This window comes from Berghia stephanieae, chromosome 2, assembly GCF_034508935.2.
Source record: "Berghia stephanieae isolate SIO BIC M18660-M18661 chromosome 2, UCSD_Bste_1.3, whole genome shotgun sequence".
Lineage (NCBI taxonomy): Eukaryota > Metazoa > Mollusca > Gastropoda > Nudibranchia > Aeolidiidae > Berghia > Berghia stephanieae.
The window spans coordinates 78,979,087-78,999,866 of record NC_088361.1 but is presented as its reverse complement, the minus strand read 5'-3'; the positions used below and the strand labels follow the sequence as shown (position 1 = coordinate 78,999,866).

Below are 20,780 nucleotides of genomic sequence, written 5' to 3'. Positions count from 1 at the left end.
TAGTTTTAGAAGACATGATAGACAATGAACAATAGACTAGCCCTACAAGACAAAGGACAATGGATGATTTTGAAAGAAAAGGATGTTGGACAAAGACAAAGTCAATACTGCCCGGGGCGGGGGGGGGGGGGGGGGGGGGTATAGGCGTGGTCGAGGCCAGTGATCGATGTGAAAAGTGACCAAATTGAACCTTGCTTGGGCAAACAATACTAAAACTCTGCTCTCCTTGGGAAAATCATCGGTTTTGATAATCACAAAAATTCTAACGGACTCGGAAAAATTAAAAATAGATATAAATGTTAATTTAAAATTAATTATAGAAACATTATTCTCTGTGTAGTAATTTTGGTCAAATTGGCCAGGCCAATGGCTATCTGGCGGCCACTGTAAGAAACTCGGGCGCCGATTTCGAGCAACTCTCAATCAAGACTTTCCGAGAGTAAATAAAACGCTGTAAATAATATTATTAAGCCATCAAATTGCCATAAATTTTATGCCTGTCCATTTATGATAATGCCGAACCTACAATAGGCTAAGCATCAATGTCGCCAGTAATGACTAAGGTAAGTATCGACGATATTTTGTCCTTTTTAAATATTTTTATTTCCGGTGGACTGAATACACAGCTGTGTTTTCAGTCCACTGGTGGACTGAAAACACAGTTCCAAATAGTAATTTATTAATTAATTTATTTGTTTTGCAATCTTTTCAATTTTCAATTTATAGTGACAGTTTAAACTATTTTACAGTGTTGAAATTATTCATATTATAAAGCGCAGCTCTGGTTATGGAGCTGCTCCTTTTTTATATATAGGCCCTACATCCTATTTCCATTGTATTTTTATCTTATTGTGTAAATTATAACACGTCTGTACAAAAAAAAATCCTTTTTGGGATGCAATAAATTATTATTATTATTATTATTATTATTATTATTATTATTATTATTATTATTATTATTATTATTATTATTATTATTATTATTATTATTATTATTATTATTATATACACCACTTACACACACACACACAAACACACACACACACACACACACTCACAGACACAAACAATGAGAGCATGCTACATGTCTCTACATAACAATACTAACACCGCCCAATCAATAAGAGAGAGAGAGAGAGAGAGAGAGAGAGAGAGAGAGAGAGAGAGAGAGAGAGAGAGAGAGGGGGGGGGGGGAATTAGAATATAAAAGTATACGAAATTAAATTCCGAAGAAGAAGAAGAAGAAGAAGAAGAAGAGCTTCCGGTCGAATTACAACTGCTAAATCTGATATCTATCATCGACTGATTTATTTGATTGGAATAAAAACAAAATCCACGTTAGGCCATGTCAAGCCCAAGCAGTGTTATTTTATGACATTTTAAAAAAAAAATTATATTTTTCTGTCAAAAGCACTTAAATTAAATCAATCATGGATGACCGAAGTATTGACAAAGCACCAAGTGCTTCCCTTGATATGATGGCTCTAAATAAAACGGTAAGGTTAAAATTTGCCTTTGACTTTGACAATTTAAATTTAATTAACAATAACAAGGCAAGTGCAGGTGTCTGAATCTGAATATAGATAATGTTACTTGAGGTCCACTATTTTTATTTTTTTTTTTGTATTCGAGGGCGGAGAGAGTTATTGAATGTGACAGCAATTGTTAATGTTTTGGCTGAAGAATTTTGATAATCTTCGTTTGATGAATGAATGAATGTTTCATTTCTAAATCTGTGGAGGGAGTTTAAGTTTAACAAAAATTATAAAAATGTAACTCACACACTTGAAACCAATGTCATATGAAAGAGCTGGCAACACTGATTACAAAACAGTTTGAATTTTGTTTCTATCATAGTAGGCAGTTTAGTGAGCAGCAGCAGTGGCAGTCAAATTTTGACCCAACTCGCCCATAGGAAAGTTGTGACCGAAAATTGCCGTTCGCGTTTTGGGGGGTTCAATTAAAGATGCATAACTTCGTTATAAAGAGGAATATCGCAGATATTTTGATATCATTATTTTCGTCTTTCAATTTCCTTTTAAATGGTGCCAATTAAGGAAAAATCCATTAATAATTCCAGAAGTTATATGAAGTTAAAATTTGGCAATTTTCAAATGCATTTATTTTTTTATTTACCGCGTGTGTTTTTAAAATTTAAACGCTTGTTTTTAGAATAACATCTAAACTTTATTCATGCCAAATTTCAGGGCTCTATATCGATGCGCAGACACCTTTTAACTCTGCGCCGAAATGCCTTGTTTACATTATCTTCTCATCATGGCTGCCGGACGATATCGATATTCATATCGATATTTTAAATTTAGTTATGTATTATGTTAAATTTAGTCCATAATATTTTCAGTACTATTATTTGCTATGTTTTTATTTTGAATACATACTTTCCAACTTTATTTATAGGCTTTTTATAGTTTTTGTTTTAAAAGTTCGCATTTTTCTTCTCTTTGTGAAATCCGATATTAATAATATCGATATTTTAAAAATACCAATTGCTTTAATTTTATTTTATTTTACTTTGCCATCAAGTCATCAAGTTTCTTTCCCATATGTTTAGATATGTTTATCATTTGTATCCATATTCTAAAGGCATTAGCCTTAATAATTATTATGGTAAGAAGTTCTATTAGTTTTGACACCCCCATATATTGAGAGAGAAGGGGGGAGGGGGTGGGGGGATAAATTATATTAATTGTCAGTTCAAATGATGTAATAGCAATAAACCCAAAGTGGTTCAGCAGAATTTTTTAAAGTATTAAAAGCCAGAACTTTCCTTCTAATTAGGTATAATAGGGAATCTGTTTCAATTTATTTGAACTTTTTCAATCTACCATTTTATTTATATGCAATTAAATTGCCATAGGTAAAAATCAACTCATTATGACATTACACAACATGTTTATATCTTTTCATTTAAATACTCTCAAACCCTTTTTTATTCTCTATGTATTAATTAGAAGAGGGTAATTATTTGCAATTGTTTCAGTGAGATATTGGGGATAAATCCAAAAGTGATAGAGCAAATTGTTTCTTACGTCTAGCCGAGTTTTTGATTATGTAACATTTGCGTCATATTATGTAATAATGTGTTAATTTGAAATGTTTATCTTCCTCTTTATTAATGTAAATGCATTGTCCTCGATAAGACGAACATTTTGGTATACAATATATGATAAGAACTCCATATTGACTGTTTTAACCATTTTTTTTTAACATCACGCGATTTCGGTCACAACTTTGCAATGGTAATTTTGGGGTAAAAATCGGTCTGAAATTTCAGACTTTGAACTGTCGTAACTACATTTCTAATCAAGATACAAACAAAATTCAAACTGTTTTGTAATCTGTGTTGCCAGCTCTTTCATATGACATTGGTTTCAAGTGTGTGAGGTACATTTAGAATTTCTATTAAACTCCCTATAATCTATCTTGACTAGAAATGTAGTTACAGTGAGAAGTCGGCAATTTCAATTTCAGACACAGACTGATTTTTATCCCTAAATCACCATTGGAAAGTTGTGACCGAAATCGCATGCCGTTAATGTTAATAAAAATAGATTATAACAGACAATATGGCATTCTTATTAACAGATTAGATACCAAAGCAATCGTCTTATCGAGGACAATGCATTTACACATTAGTAAAGAGGAAGATACAAATTTCAAAATAACACGTTGTTACATATGACGCAAATGTTACATAATTAAACAATCGTAGTGTTTTTATGCACATCCGTTGACGGTGTATCTTAACGGACCGTTTTTATACACCGTCATGCATGCGCATCCCACCCAATTTCATCAGCGATATTGTGATTCTGTATTTGGACATGGAGAAAGTTATATTGTGACATCTGTATGATGCTTTTGTCAATAAATTTATATAAAAAAAAGTAATAATTATAAAAAATCGAAATACAAAACCAGAAAATAGAAGTTGCATTGAAGGTAAAATATTGTTTTAGAAAGACCTTATTAAATGTGATGAACAGTCGGGTGGCTCCATAGCGCAGTGGACAAGCTGTCAGACTCAAACCTTGAAAGTACTGGGTTCGATTCCCATTGTAGACATTTAAAAAAAAAAAGTTTACTGTATTGAGAAAGACATCATTTTTGTTTGTTTTTTCGCAGTGGCTATTTTTACAGTCCCGTAAAGATGGTTCTCGGGGCTATTTTTACAGTCCCGTAAAGATGGTTCTCGGGGCTATTTTTACAGTCCTGTAAAGACGGTTCTCATGGCTATTTTTACGGCGTTGGTGCGATTCTGTTCAATTATCCTATTTAAACCTCATGGACATATGCAGCAACATTTTCATTAATTTACGATCACCACCAACGGAGGTGCATGAAAACGGTGCGTTTTTGTACACCTCCAACGGAGGTGCATAAAAATACCACCTTAAACAATAGACCAGACATAAGAAACATAATTTGCCATATCACTTTTGGATTTATCCCCAATATCTCACTGAAACAATGCAAATGATTCAACTCTTTGATTTAATACATAGAATAAAGAAGAGTTTGAGATAGAATTTAAAGGAAAAGATATAAACATGTTGCGTAATGACATAATGAGTTTATTTTTACCTCTGGCAATTTAATTGCATAAATAAAATGGCAGAATGAAAAAGTTCAAATAAATTGAAACGGATTCACACGAAGGCAGTTTGTCTATTTTAATTAGAAGGAAAGTTCTGGCTTTTAAAAATGGAAGCAGCTATTTTCACCGTACGGTGATAATGGTGTAGAAGGCTATATTCTACAACACAATTGGTAATTTGTGAATTCATATGAGTGATGAACCATCCAGTTACCGATCACTTGGAATCTTTCAGTCTAACTGATCACACGCATTTTTGGTCTCTCTCTCGTAATGGTGACGAGAATTATAATACTACCCAGCTATTGTAGGAATCTTTTTGTATATTTTATTAAGTTAATGATGTGTTTATTTCTTGAGTGTATTTCAGAGTATTATTGTGTATCGTGTTTTAAATATTTGGTGACATTGATTTAATTTTGTATAATCGCTGTGTCTGGGGATGGAGAGTAAGTTGCCTCATTTAACACTCTGCCTTTTACGAGCATCACTGTTTCTTATCTTTATTACTATTACGTTTATATATATAATTGATAGCTATTCAATAGCTGCTATATGATGTAGTTATGATTTTGTTGAGTTCTATTTAGTTATTTATATATGTTTTAGGGTTTTATTGCTCATGGATTGTTTAGTTGTAGAAACTTAGCTGCTAGATAATAGATCTTAGCAGGCTTGGGGACGATGAGGGGGCGGTTGGACGTTATTGCACAACCCGAAATCATCAGTGTTCCTCAGTCCCCTGTTTTAAGGGGTTCAAAAGAACTGATTACGTCTTAGACGTGACTTTCACGGTGATAATAGTGTGGGAGACTATTCACTATAATGTTGTGGAAGGCTGTATTCACTTGTACGGTGATAATAGTGTGGGAGACTATTCACTATAATGTTGTGGAAGGCTGTATTCACTTGTACGGTGATAATAGTGTGGGAGACTATTCACTATAATGTTGTGGAAGGCTGTATTCACTTGTACGGTGATAATAGTGTGGGAGACTATTCACTATAATGTTGTGGAAGGCTGTATTCACTTGTACGGTGATAATAGTGTGGGAGACTATTCACTATAATGTTGTGGAAGGCTGTATTCACTTGTACGGTGATAATAGTGTGGGAGACTATTCACTATAATGTTGTGGAAGGCTGTATTCACTTGTACGGTGATAATAGTGTGGGAGACTATTCACTATAATGTTGTGGAAGGCTGTATTCACTTGTACGGTGATAATAGTGTGGGAGACTTTTCACTATAATGTTGTGGAAGGCTGTATTCACTTGTACGGTGATAATAGTGTGGGAGACTATTCACTATAATGTTGTGGAAGGCTGTATTCACTTGTACGGTGATAATAGTGTGGGAGACTATTTTCACCGTACGGTATTATCTTGGTGGACGATTTTCACCGTACTGTGGAAATAGCTTGACACACCGTACGGTGATAATGGTGTAGAGGCTATATTCACTGTACTGTGATAATAGTCGGGGAGACTATATTCACTATAATGGTGTGGAAGGCTATATTCACTGTACGGTGATAATAGTAATAGTGTGGGAGATTATATTCACTGTTCGGTAATATCTTGGTGGACGATTTTCACCACATGGTGATAATAGTGTGGGAGACTTTTCACCGTATGGTAATATCTTGGTGGACGATTTTCACACACTATTTTCATCATACGATGATAATGGTGTAGAAGGCTATATTCACTGTGCGGCGATATAAGTGTGGGAGACTATTTTCACCGTACTGTATTATCTTGGTGGACGATTTTCACCGTACGGTGGTAATAGCTTGTCACACTATTTTCACCGTACGGTGATAAAGGTGTAGAAGGCTATATTCATTATAATGGTGTGGAAGGCTATATTCACTGTACGGTGATAATAGTAATAGTGTGGGAGATTATTTTCACCGTTCGGTAATATCTTGGTGGACAATTTTCACTGCACAGTGATAATAGTGTGGGAGACTTTTCACCGTACGGTATTATCTTGGTGCACGATTTTCACACACTATTTTCATCAGTGATAATGGTGTAGAAGGCTATATTCACTGTACAGTCATAATAGTGTGGGAGACTATACTCACTATAATGGTGTGGAAGGATATATTCACTGTACGGTGATAATAGTGTGGGAGACTATTTTCACCGTACGGTAATATTTTGATGGACGATTTTCACCGTACGGTGAAAGTAGCCTGAAACACTATTTTTACCGTACGTGATAATGGTGTGGACGGCTATATTCACTGTACGGTGATAATAGTGTGGGAGACTATTCACTATAATGTTGTGGAAGGCTGTATTCACTTGTACGGTGATAATAGTGTGGGAGACTATTTTCACCGTACGGTATTATCTTGGTGGACGATTTTCACCGTACTGTGGAAATAGCTTGACACACCGTACGGTGATAATGGTGTAGAGGCTATATTCACTGTACGGTAATATCTTGGTGGACGATCTTCACCGTACGGTAAAAATAGTAATAGTGTGGGAGACTATTTTCACCGTACGATATTATCTTGGTGGACGATTTTCACTGTACGGTGAAAATAGCCTGACACACTTTTTTCACCAAACGGTGATAATGGTATCTTGGTAGCTAACAAACTTTGCAGCGTATGTCTGTGTTGAACCCATGACCTCAAGAATTCGGGTGGGGGGGCTCTAGATAGACATAGAGATGAAATCACTTTTTCTCGAGTTGTGAATAGCTCATACCATTATCATCTATTAGAGAGATGTTAATGGCTCATACTCTACTGTAGAGCCATGCTCTCCCTGGCCAGGCGGAGTTGTACCAGTAAGAAACGTCGCGGGTTCGAGATCCCATCGCCGCCACGAAATTGGAAAGCTTCATCCGTAACTGTAACCAATTCTATTCTGAATCCGCCATTCCGCTGGTATTATTATAGCTTTGGGAGGCCTTCCGAAAACTCCTCATGCTAAGGCAGGGAACCCAAATATTCACTCAACTAATCCTAAGAAAAAATACAACCTAGTACCTTAACTACCCCTAATAGGAAAAACAAACGACCTCTAGCTATCCCTAATAGAAAAAAAACAAAAAACAACAACCCTAGGACTGCTTTGCACTACCTTTCAATACCTCACAAATCAAAAATGTGGTCGAGAATCAAAACAATGGTCAAATTAGGAAATTTTAAAACTTTAACAAATCTATAAAGGTTTGTTCTATATGGTGACAAATTGAATAAATAAACGTCTGACAAAAGGTCCAAAGTGAAAATACAAATTGAAAGAAATGCTATAGCGAGGAGCTTTCGGGATGCCTCCCTAACTTTTGTTCTCGGCAAACTTTTTCTTTTTTTTTTTTAACCCGTCTGCACACGCAGGAAGAAAACGATGTCGGATAGAATTCAAAGGGACCTGATGCTGAGGTCCTTATACGTCACAGTTTCCTGGCTTTTGAATGGCTAATACATACAGTGAAAGTAGTCAGTCTGTTTAAAAATTCTGCTAAACCACTTTGGGTGAATTTCTTACCATACTTATTAAGACCTTTAGAATGTAAATACAAATGATAACAAATATATCTAAACATATATGGGAAAGAAACTTGATGGCAAAATAAATTAAAATTAAAGCAATTGGTATCTTTAAAATATCGATGTTATTAATATCGGAATTTACAAAGAAAAGAAATATGTCGGAAAACACAATAATGACAGGAAAAGAATTTCCTGCATGGGCAACACAATATATCAAAATTTAATTGAGATTTGGTGACTATAGTTGCTGTTTTTAATAGATCAACTCTTTCTGGAGCTATAAACGAACTTTTCAAATAAAAACTAAAAAGTACCCATGAAAAAGTTGGAAAGTATGTATTCAAAATAAAAACATAGTAAATAATAGTACTGAAAATATTATGGACTAAATTAAAAATAATAAATAACTAAATTTAAAATATCGATATGAAAATATAGATATCGTCGGGCAGCCATGATGAGAAGATAATGAAAACATGGCATTTCGGCGCAGAGTTAAAAGGTGTCTGCGCATAGATATAGAGCCCTGAAATTTGGCATGAATAAAGTTTAGATGCTATTCTAAAAACAAGCGTTTTTATTTTAAAAACACACGCGGTAAATAACAAAAATAGACGCATTTGAAAGTTGCCAAATTTCAACTTGATATAACTCCTGAAATTTTTGATGGATTTTTCGTTACTTGGCACCATTTAAAAGGAAATTGAAAGACGAAAATAATGATACCAAAATATCTGTGATATTCCTCTATATGACAAAGTTATGTATCTTTAATTAAACCCCACTGAACGCGAACAGCAATTTCCAGTCACAACTTTCCTATGGGCGAGTTGGGTCACAATTTGACTGCCACTGCTGCTGCTGCTCACTCATCTGCCTACTGTTGTCTTCATGGAAGAGCGTTCCATCTTTGTTGATAGTCCGGGTGAATATTTGATTAAAATGTTTGAGTTTGTAGATTGGTGTTTTGGGAGGCCTTTCGAAAGCTCCTCGTGCTAAGGGAAACAATCCAAATATTCCCTCAACTAACCCTAAGAAAAAATAAAACATAGTACTCGTACCTTTAACTTTAACTAACCCTAACTAATAGGAAAAGCAAACACCCTAGCACCTTTGCTAAGACTTATGCCTAACCCAAATAGAAACAAATCCTCCAATCTTGAGTTAATAACCCTGATAGAAAAAAAAAACAACCTAGGACTGCTTTCAATACTTCACAAAACAAAATAGTGGTGAAAAACTAAAACAATGTTCGTATTAGGAAAGTTTAAACTTTCACTAATCTGTCAAGGTTTGTTCTAGAGTTTTAAAATGCTACTATATTGACAAATTGAATAAATAAACGCATGACAAAAGATCCATGGTGAAAATACAAATTGAAAGAAATGCTAGCACAGGGAGCTTTCAGAAGGCCTCCCAGTGTTTAAGTGTTTTTGAGTGGGTTTTTCTTTGAATGCGTGAATTTCGTCGTATGTCTAGTTGTTCTGGTGAGATGGCCATCATTTTGTTTGTTATTTTGAACATGAGAGTTTCATTGTTCTTTCCGTCTGTCTTATCCAAGCTGTGTGATCATGTCTGTTGCACTGCTATGGGGACTGTAATCATTGAAGACAAATTTTGCATTGCAGCGCTGGACAGCTTCAATTACTTTTATATCCGATTTCAGGTGTGCAAACTGTACAGGAATAGTCTGTAAGATTGATCTTAATTTACGGGTTTTATGTAGACAGCTTCTTTTAGGTTTGCATGGCAATGTCTGATGTTCCTTTTGATGAAGCGCTGAATTTGCTTTATTTATTATTTTGTTGATGTGTGCTTGTCATTTTATGTTTTCTTGTATAATGATGCCTAAATACTAAATATGGATTTTCTGTAACTTGTTCCATTTTCTGATTGTTCAGTGTGTAGATGGATCTAAGTGATGTTTTGCTGCGGGATATTTCCATCTTATAATATTTATTTCATTGAAACACATGCCCCAGGTGTCTGCTCATTGTTTGAGATTTTGTAAGTCTGCTTGCCGTTGTAATTGGTCTGATGGTGATTTAATGTGTCTGTAGGAAGACAGTCATCTGCAAAAAGCTTTGTTTGAGATGTTACAGCTTGGGGAAGGTCATTTATGTGACAGAGGAAGGGTATCTGACCTAGAACTGTCTCTTGTGGTACTCCTGAGTCAACTTGACAGGATGATGATGATGAGCCTTTGACAATAACTTGCTTTGTTATTTGCATCAGAAATAACGTATGCCACTTGTGAATATTACAATACAGCTTGCAACGGGAGCTCGGCTACAACGGGAAATGAAAAAATTCCCATTCTACATCTTATATAATGCATATAAATCATGCATGGCTATAATGGGGAAATATTCTTGGAACACGACTACAACGGAGGTGTGAGTTGCATGTTAAGTACCCAGTTGAGAAAAACTACTTACTCAAGAAGAAAAGAGGAAGGCATACATGACTTATAGGAACGGAGATGAGGTGAAAGTGGCCGAATTGCAATTATTGTGTATACAATTGACATCCCTCGCTCTGTGTACTTCGTGTATCCACGACGACGCAATAAAAGGCTAGTGAGAGGCGCATGACTGACCAATCACCATGTTCATACACTTAGGCCTATGTTACGAGTAGAGTGAGGGATGTGCATCTCGTGACTGATTAGGTAACTATGCCTAATGAGAAGTGAGATGGTGAAGAGCTCTATGTGAAACCTGAAGCTAGGGCTGTGCTTCTTGAGTTTTGAAGTGCACTTAGTGAATGGTGATTTCGGGGGTAGGAAGTTACAGGAATGGAAGTCACAGTCACTTTATCTGATTTGTTTGATTAGGGAGGTAAATCAATATTTACTTAGGGAGGTAACTCAGAATGTGTACCTTTTGTTTTGGGTTGTTTTTTTTTGTTTTTTGTTTGTTTCTTTCTTTTTTGCTTCCATTCAAATTCCCTATACAGGGATATATTGGGACTCAACTACAACGGGGATTTATTGCTAGTCCCACTATCCCTGTTGTATCCGAGTTCTACTGTACCTCTTATACCGTAACTTTCTAATTTATAAAGGAGCTTTTTGTGCAGGATGATGTCAAATGCCTTGCTAAAGTCTAAGATGTTTAGATCAGTTTGTATTTTCTTGTCTAAAGATTTTATGAGTTCATGCATAGTTTATGATTAATTTGTTTTCACGTGTATGTCCACTTCTGAAACCATGTTGTAGAGGTGTTAATATATTGTTGCTGGTTTCCAGGTTTATCATGATATGATGGCATAATATGTGTTCCATTATTTTACAACAGACATATGTTAAAGATACAGGCCTGTAGTTTGCTGCCACATGTTTACTGCCTTTCTTGAAAACTGGTGTTATGTTTGCGTATTTCCAATCATTTGGGAGGGTTCCATTATTGAGAGACAAGTTAAATATTTTTGTTATTGCGCACACAAGTTCTTTTGCATAATGTTTTAGGATGTTGTCTGGTCCACTTGCTTTATGTCGTCACTCAGCAGAAATGTGTGCCCCGGTAGTGCAGATTTTCATAAATTTGCTGTTGTGACTTGATAACTTTTACTTTGTCATGCTGATGATTTCGTTATCTGAAGGTCTTCCGTCGTTTCACAGCATCTAAATCAGGTTCCAAATAGTTCTTGTTTTGTTCACACAAACGCTTTGATTTTGAATAAATAACTTTACCGTGGTCTAAAAATAAGTAATTTTGATAAATGTTACCATTTGTTTCATAATGTATGAAAATCCTGATAGTATTTGATGCGTGATCGAATATTTATGAGTATGTGCTTCTTTTGCCACCTAATAACAACATATTTATGGAGGGGGGGGGGGGGTTCCTATTATTTGCTATGGAAAGTGAGAGGTTTGAGATAGGAGCACATGTTTTACCACATGCTGCCAGTCTTTTTGTTTTGACAGCGTCATCATATGGTTTGCTCTATATACATGTTAAAAATAAAAAAAATATAACTACTACTCATCATAATAAGTAAATTCTGATTGAAAGTACCCGGTGGACGGTTCACAGATCCTTACACAGTAATTCTGTTAGCAAAGACCAATTTGCAGGTAATTTGGCGAATTTCTGTGGTGAAAAAAATTACTAGAAATCCCAGAAATTGCTCTGTTGATTTCTAGAGGTGATAAAAAGAGAGTTTACCCAGGGTCGCAATTTAGAAAGGTAGGCATACATAATACTGATAATATTGCTGCTACTTTTGATTGTGAATTTAACTCTTTTTGCATAATACAGTAATATCTGTAATATCTAAAGCTACGGCAGAACTTCCAAAGATGAGCACACAACTGTATCTCAATTACAAGTATAAATCGATAAAATAATTTAAAATAAGCTGTTTTTCTAGCCTAAGATAAGTAAATTTGTTTTTTCCTCTGGATAAATATTACTTTTACTACAGGTGAACAAGTCAGTATATTTACTATTTCTCTTAGTCATTGAAGGGCACCTGTATGTGGAATTTCAACCTGGACATCTCTCTCTCTCTCTCTCTCTCTCTCTCTCTCTCTCTCTCTCTCTCTCTCTCTCTCTCTCTCTCTCTCTCTCTCTCTCTCTCTCTCTCTCTCTCTCTCTCTCTCTCTTACACACACATACACACACATAATTCAGCTTTAGTAGTTCATCAGGATTAGTTGTCTCTGTAGGGGACTGATGACCCCTAAATATCGTTTCATTGCCTGAGGAGAATAATAATAATAATAATAATAATAATAATAATGATAATAATAATGATAATAATAATAATAATAATGATAATAATAATAATAATAAAAATAATAATAATAATGATAATGATAATGATAATAATAATAATAATAATAATGATAATAATTATACTACTACTACTAAAAATACTACAACTACTACTACTACTACTAATAATAATAATAATAATAATAATAATAATAATAATAATAATAGTTAATTATGCTGTTTAAGAAGAGAGGTCCAAATTGTATAAATGATAATTTCAAAAGGACTAAGTTTTTTCAATTGTTGGCAAAAAAAAATATAAGACAGTCAATTTTTCGAACATTATACACATTTACATGGGCTAGGGCTGACAGCCTCGATGTTGCGGGTTGCACTGTACAAATACTTCAAAAGAGTTAGATTATATGCATAATCTTTTATGCAATATATATTTCCTTTTTTTTTCATTTCAGGTTGTCAATGCACGTTCTGTCGTCAGGAAAGCAAAATCACATCTTATCAATAAACTTGTCCGTAATGTGACAGATTTGAAAAAGAAAAAGTTTGTATTACTTATCTCTTTTTGTTCTTGTGAAAATAGACATTTCTTCCATTTCTCTTTAAACATTTGATTTTGGTCAAAACGATAAGATCAATTCACCTCTTGTTCAATTTGCTTCTTAACTTCTTAATCAGTAATTGACAATAGTATAATAGTAATACTGCACACTTTTATAGCGCCAACATCTCATGCAATATGAGCTTTAGGCGCTTTACAAAAATAAAATATATATCATTAGTTAAACAATGGCTACAGCTATTAGATACAGACATATTCAATATTTAAAACACCATCAACACAGAAATACATTTGAAATCAAGCAAAGAAATGTTTTCTGAAGTAATATGTCTTTGGCCGGCTTTTGAATGCCTTTGGGATTATGAGTTTCTAATCTCAAAAGGTAATTTATTCCAAATGGAGGGGCCATATGATGAAAAAATTCTTTTACCTGCATTTAATGAACTCCTAAAGACAGTGGACCTCTAATACAAAGAGGTAAACTGGACTGAAGGTCAGTTTTTTGGGATTTTTTATTATTTTTTTTTTTTACATTGTAAGGACATTGCCGTTACAGATGCTCCTTGTTAAAAAAAAATCAGAATTGAAATTTTTTATTAATTTTTTTTTTTTCTATGATGTAGTCATTTTTTCAGAGCTTCATTGTGACAACTTTTTAAATTGAAAATTAAAAATTTCACGAGATAAAACAATTTGTACATCATTTAGCTATTCTTTTGTATAGATATTGATTGATATTTTATTTTACTTGTTTAATTTTGATTTTAGGTAATTAAAGTATTCACATAATTGAATTTTATGGCATCTTTAAAACAAATATTTAGTTGCACTTTATATAATTATTTTTACTTTTTTCAGAGGATCAGATCAACATAAGGAAAAGAATTTGAAGAAGGCTCAAAGATTTCTGGAAGAAATAGATTCCATGAGAGTATGTTATAGTAAAACGTTCAGTTAGGAGTTAAATTTTCCTTCAATGTATATATAAAAGATTTATTTTTACCAAACTATTTTAAATGATGATATTACTACTTTTCTAACCATGTCATACAATAAGAACGAGCGGGTGGTTGGATGAGAGCATCACCCTTGAATCATATACCTATGATGTTCGCATGGGTGTACGATCCGATAGTGATGTCGTTTCTTCTTCTCTTTACTAGCCTATCCTGCTTCTTTGGTTTGTGATTGTATTTTTGACAGGGGATATTTTTTTTTTTTCTGTAAATCTTCTGCCTGTTTGTTCTTGGTTATTTATAATTTAGCTTATGATATCTTTAGGTTATGATTTTGATTTACATTTGTACTATTTTTGTTAGATTGCTTGTTTTTTTTTGTTTCAGCGGTCTCTCATATAACCTCAATTGTGTTGGAAGAGACCTAAAGCAACAAACAAACAAACAATAAGAACGAAAATTCAACACAGTTGTGGTTCACAAAGAATTTCTTTAATTATATACTCATTTTTACCCTCTGTATGCTTAAACTCAGTATAGGCACACCAAACCATACTCTTGTATCTAAGACAAACAATTGATTGAATTTAATTGAATGCAAATGCTTGTATCCTTTCTGACGATGTTGTTAGGATGAAATTAATATGACTTGTATTTGATGTTTTAGTTTGTTTGTTTTCCTTATTTTCCAGACCCTGAAGGATGACAAAATATTTAAGTATGCCTTGGCTAATGTTGCTAAATTTGAGGATATTGCAAAGGTAATTTTTATAAGAGTTAAACAAATTGTGCCAATGAGTAACTGAAAGCTAAGCTCCTCTTAGACTTTGCCAAAATTTTAAGAAGGTTATTACCCAATGGGTTTATTATTACTGAATGGGTTATACCATATAGATGGATTGGCCACATAGTTCAAGTTTGATAGATTACTGAAAGAACGACTGAAGTAAATTATAGAGAAAAGTGTGTTCAGATTATATTTAGATAACAAATAGGAAAATAAACCATTGAAGTATGAAATAAAGATCATGAGATGGATAGTTGAGTCTTATCATTTTTTATTTCAGTATGCACTTAAGGTCCTAATTTTGATTTGATTTGCAGCATAGAATGTGTTCTAAATCTTAGGATATTGTTAATGCTATATTGTGGAGACAGTTGGTGAAATAGCTATTATCATTTTCATTCTATAAAATATTGATCAAGTGGAAGTAAAATTGAAAACTAATAGGAAACTCTTATAATATGAATAAAAAGGATATGTATTATAACATGAAAAAGGTTAGAAAATAATAATAGTAAATCATTGTAAAATGAGCTTGAAATTTTGCACGATAAGGTCCATTATCTTTGTAAAGAATTAGCATTTCCGAGTATGGATCCAAAGCAAAAATGAGTTATATATTCAAATATTAGATAATGCCCCTACGTCATGTCAAGTAGTGCGACCATGATATTAGGAAGGATACTATAAACAGGTTGAACATGACAGTCTTAAGCCCTACATGAAAGCTGGTACTTAGATGCTATTTTAGCATCTCTGCCTTAATCACACACTCCACTTAATCAATATACTAACTCAAACTCCCGAGGGTGTGTGATTAAGCAGAGTTGACTGTACATATTTTTCTAATCATTTTTTGACAATAATATATTTTTTAAAGATATATAGGATTGTGTTGTTCTGAAAAATTGCTACCCCTTATGATAAATACTAATTTTTTTGTTCTCTTTTTTTCATTCTGCAGTCAACAGTATCGCCAGCAGCACGGGCAATGGCACGATTGGCAGATCATCGTCTTATACAGGAAGTTGTCCAAAAATTCAGGAACGAGCAAAATGATTGGCGAGACCTTGCAGCTTTTATGCTCATGAAACAAACTGGACGGAAATTTAAAAGCTCAAAACAAGGGGACAAAATAAAGGGGAAAAAAGGACGAAAAGAAATAGAAAAGGTCAATAAGGCTGAAAATATTAGAGCATCAAAATTGATGACTGATGTGTATACCCAAGGATTATTCAGAGAAGATGAATTTCAGAAGGCAAAGGAAACTTTAGAATCGGAAAGCAAAGGAGAACTTAATTTTCTGCAGAAAAGAAGATTGAAGTTGGCTGACGAAAAGAAAGAGAAACAAAAGAAAAAATTAGATTTACAAAAGCAACAATCTGAAAGTAGTCAGAGCAATGTAAAAAACAATAAAGTTAAAAGCAATACTTCTGATGGTCATTCACAAGAAAAAGAAGAGAAAGAAATAGAAGCGAATGACAGTGGTGAGAGTGAAGATGAATCAGATGAAAGTGAGCAGGATGAAATGCCAGAAAAATCAGAGGTTTCAAATTCAAAGAAAAATAATGAAGTAAAAGCACAAGATGTAAAACTGTCCAGTGATTCAGGAGGAGATGATGATAGTGATGATGATGATGAAGGAATGGACGTAACAGATGATGATGATGATGAAGGAATGGACGTATCAGATGATGGTAGTGAGCAAGGGTTTTTGGAGAATGAAGAAGACAGTGCTGAGGAACTAGAAACTTCTAAAGTGAATATAAACAATGGAAAGAATAAAGTTAGGGGAAGTAGTGAAAAGGATAAAGTGGAATTTCTAAAGTCAAAGAAAATAAGTCAAAAGAATAATATGGAACCCCTTAAGTCGTTGAAAAATAATGTAAATGAAAAAGTGGAGCAGCTTAAGTCAAAAAAAAGTATTGGAAAAGATAAAGTGGAACCACTCAAGTTGATGAAAACTAGTAATAAAAGTAAAGACTGTGTTGTCAAACAACTGGACATTGGGGCAGCGATTGATAAAAGTGATAATGAGGAGGAAAGCGATGTGGAGGATTATGAAAATACAGATGAAGAAGAATTTTCCAAACAATCAAAAAGAAGAAAGAAAAGTAAAGCTGTACCAAAATTTATTACAGAAGAAGCTCCAAAGTCAAAAAAGCTGCCAAAAGATTCATTCTTTGAAGGTGGTGACTTTGAATCTGAAAGCGAGGGTTCTGAAAAGGAAGGAAGTGATGATGATGGTAAAGAAAGTGATGTAGATAATGATGATGATAGTCAGGCCATTTTTGGAAATAGAGGGAAAATTAAATCAATGATATACGATCAAGGAGCTCCTTCCCGTGGAGGTTATGGAGTTGGTCGAGGAAGGGGCCGTGGAAGAGGAGGAGGAGGAAGCCGTAATGAAAGCCAGTTCAAATTTGGAGGCAAAGACAAGTCAGGGAAAAAAGGGAAGAAGCCATTCGGACGAGGAGGTGGAAATGATGATGGATCATTTTCTTTTGGAAGCAAGGAAGTTGTTTACAAAAGGAGAAATCAGTCCATTATTACAGAGGAAGGAAAGTAAGTTCATTTGCTAGTTTGTTTGGGTTGATTTTTTAAAAATCTTTTAAAGAATTTTTATTGTTTTTGGGGGTTTTTTTGTCTTTGCTTTTGGGTTGTTGTTTGTTTTGTTTTTTGTGTTGTTATGTTTTTTTAACTTTTACAGGAATTAGATAGCAACTTAACCTCAAATATTTATTTATTTATTTATTAATTTGTTGCCTGATTAAAAAAAAAAACATAAAAAATTTTGTGTTCTTTTTGAGGGCATGGAGAGCTTTTCATATTTATAGAAAGATTAAAATTTTTTAAAAACAACATCTAAAGCTGTAATATTTTGGAAAGTTTGCAAGTGGGAGGCATTTAATTATGTCAAATTTGTAATTTACTGCTTTTTATCTGTATTTGTTATTCTCTTCACTTTTTTCTGATTTCAAATATAATTGTTAGATGTCAAGATGTAGATGATTGTTGTCAATTTTCAATTAAATTTTGTCTTTGATCTTTCTCAAACATACACATTGGCATAAAAAATGCTTTTTGGCTAAATATATTGCATGAAATGGAAATTTTCTTCTATATAATCAGTTTTAGAGTAAAGCGAGCATGGTGAAATGCATTGGGCGTGGTGAATACATAAATGATTGTCTTTTTGTCGCTGATTTTTATTTTATTTTTATTTTTTTTTTGTAAAATTCTTTCCCACAATTCTCTTTATATCTGGCTGGTATGTTTGTTGACAAATATATTTAATGCATTTATATCAGTGAAATAATTTCTCTTTTCTCCACAGAACAAAGCTGGTTACAGAGACTAAAGGTGAGTAGAGTTTATCCTTCAAATCTTGAGAATAGAGAGACGGAGTTTTGAATGTCCAAGTTCTCTTCCACATTTGATCAGCCCAACGATTTATTTTGATCAAATTCATCTACACTACATATTTCCTGTAACAGTATCAAATTTTTAAATAAAAATTGTAGAAGAAATTATTGAAAGTACTGCAAACCTGCCTTAGTGACACCTCTACATAACGACCACCTGTCTATAAATATAATCTCAGTTGACACCCTCAAGTTTTTTTCTCAATATTTTACCTATGCAATGCGACTGTCTGTTTAACTGGCAGTCACTGAGTAGCGTGATAAACTACAATCTAAAACTAACATTTACACCTCCAACAGAGAAAAACAGTGTTAACCTTCACTCATCAATGATGGTGCAGAAAAATGTTACCAAAAATATATACTTTAGATATTTTTGCTCAGTTGTATGTTGCTGGTATAAGTATTAGTTTGAAATGTACGGCTCATTTAAGATAGTTACTTTTACTCATCATCACACATTAATTTGGAATGCTAAATCCTGATTTCTTAGTGTTAAAAAAATGGAATCATTTGCCTGATAGGATATTATTTATACATTTTTCATCAAGCAGTTAAAAATACATTAGACCATTTTATACTTCAACCAGAATATAATGAACTCATTAAGACAGCAAATTCTTGTTCATTATATAGATTGTTCTTTATATGGATAGCAACCCAACTACCTCTGGGTGAACATGGAGGTCTGGAAACAATCTTGATTGAACCCAGGATTGAGTTCAGTCCTTTTATGAGAAGCATTTGCTACTATAATTATCCTTTTCATGCCACCAAAGCCAAAATATTTCTCCGCCAAATGAGCATAAATTTTATTTGATTTTTAATCATTTGGACGATTTTAGGAACAAGCAGGTTAACCCATATTTTTGTCAAAATTCATAGGTTCCCTTTCTCTTAGTTTTTGAAAAGTCAAAGCCAATTCTCTTCAATCTGACATTGTCATCAATTCATGTTTAACTTTATAATCCTAAAAAAAATGAACGATAAGAGGTATAATTTATTAAAAGACAGCGTCCAAGTAGCTTAGTAAAAATCTTTTTTGAGTGCAAGATTTCGGCTTAACCTGGAATTCCGGCTTTTTAAAATGGATTTTAGTTCATTTCCGGCCCAACATAATATCATTTAGAGTCAGTAGGTCACCTTTCAAAATAAGTTTCAGGTTTTTGAATTTCTTTGAATTGGATTTCACTTTTATGGCCAACCTTGCTTGCACCCATGCATATGAAAGATTTGATGGAACATTTGTCTGTCATGCTTTTTTCAAAAACTTCTTTTTTTTTCTCTCCAGAGTCTAAACCCAAATTGCATCCATCCTGGGAGGCCAGTCGAAAGCGGAAAGCTGAACAAAGTGGAGGAATCAAGGCATTTGCTGGAAAAAAGATTAGCTTTGATGATGACTGAGCTGTTGTTACTATAGAGAACTTGATATGTCATGAGAAAAGCATAAATAAATATGTTGTTTTTTTCTCACAATCATTTTTTGTTAGATTTTTTTATTATTATTATCATTTATTAAAAAAGAATTCTTCTTCTTCCTCTTGTCCTCTTGCTGTTCAACCCCCTCCCACCCCTTCCCATCCCCTTGGCTTCCATAATTCTGGCAAGAGTCCTTTGTGGAGAGGGAAACAATTAAGCCCGTGTCTCTTAATCTGCTGTGTTCATAGGAAATTGTTAAGAGGAAAATTGTAATGATTTGTTCCCCTCTTGGTGAGGATTTTGTATCGTGTGTTATGGTGGGATTTTGAGGTTTGAGACCATATACACGGATGGATTGCTCTTGGGTTTCCTGGGTGGGGGTTCCTACCATAGAGAATACAGGACTAGAGACGACAACAGGTAAGCACAGCCGTTTACTGCTTTCACTTTAGTTCGACAGGTAAATTTTGCCGTATGCTAGTTCATAACAGATGGCGAGTCACGGCCTGTGCCAAAAGGGAGACTGAGCAATTTTTCCTATTTTGATGATTTTTTTCTCAAGTTCAAAGTGGCGTAGTAAAGATGCTATTAGATGTCGCAATAAGATATTTTAGAGTCATAACTAGTGATCTACATACTTTTATTTGATATAATTTTAGTAGATCATTTGGGATTAGATTTTATAGGAAATAACCATAAAAATGGGTCAGAAATTTTAATTACTTACTTCAAACGATATAATCAAAAATTACA

The 20,780-nt window shown here is 33.8% G+C and overlaps 1 protein-coding gene across 7 annotated transcripts; it reads left to right on the top strand.

The window, feature by feature from the left end:
- Positions 1–539: 539 nt before the first annotated feature.
- Positions 540–20,087, top strand: LOC144965592 (uncharacterized). 7 transcript variants are annotated; one of them, XM_078901124.1, is made up of 7 exons: positions 540–563; positions 13,337–13,425; positions 14,302–14,374; positions 15,092–15,160; positions 16,148–17,748; positions 18,521–18,546; positions 19,900–20,087. In XM_078901124.1, exons 1-7 carry the CDS (start codon positions 543–545, stop codon positions 20,010–20,012), a joined length of 1,992 nt encoding a protein of 663 aa, XP_078757250.1. In that variant the 5' UTR covers positions 540–542; the 3' UTR covers positions 20,013–20,087. The 7 variants fall into 7 exon arrangements, with proteins under 7 accessions (XP_078757250.1, XP_078757249.1, XP_078757248.1 ...); XM_078901123.1 differs by lacking the exon at positions 540–563 and adding an exon at positions 1,303–1,496; XM_078901122.1 differs by lacking the exon at positions 540–563 and adding an exon at positions 3,776–3,871.
- Positions 20,088–20,780: the final 693 nt, after the last annotated feature.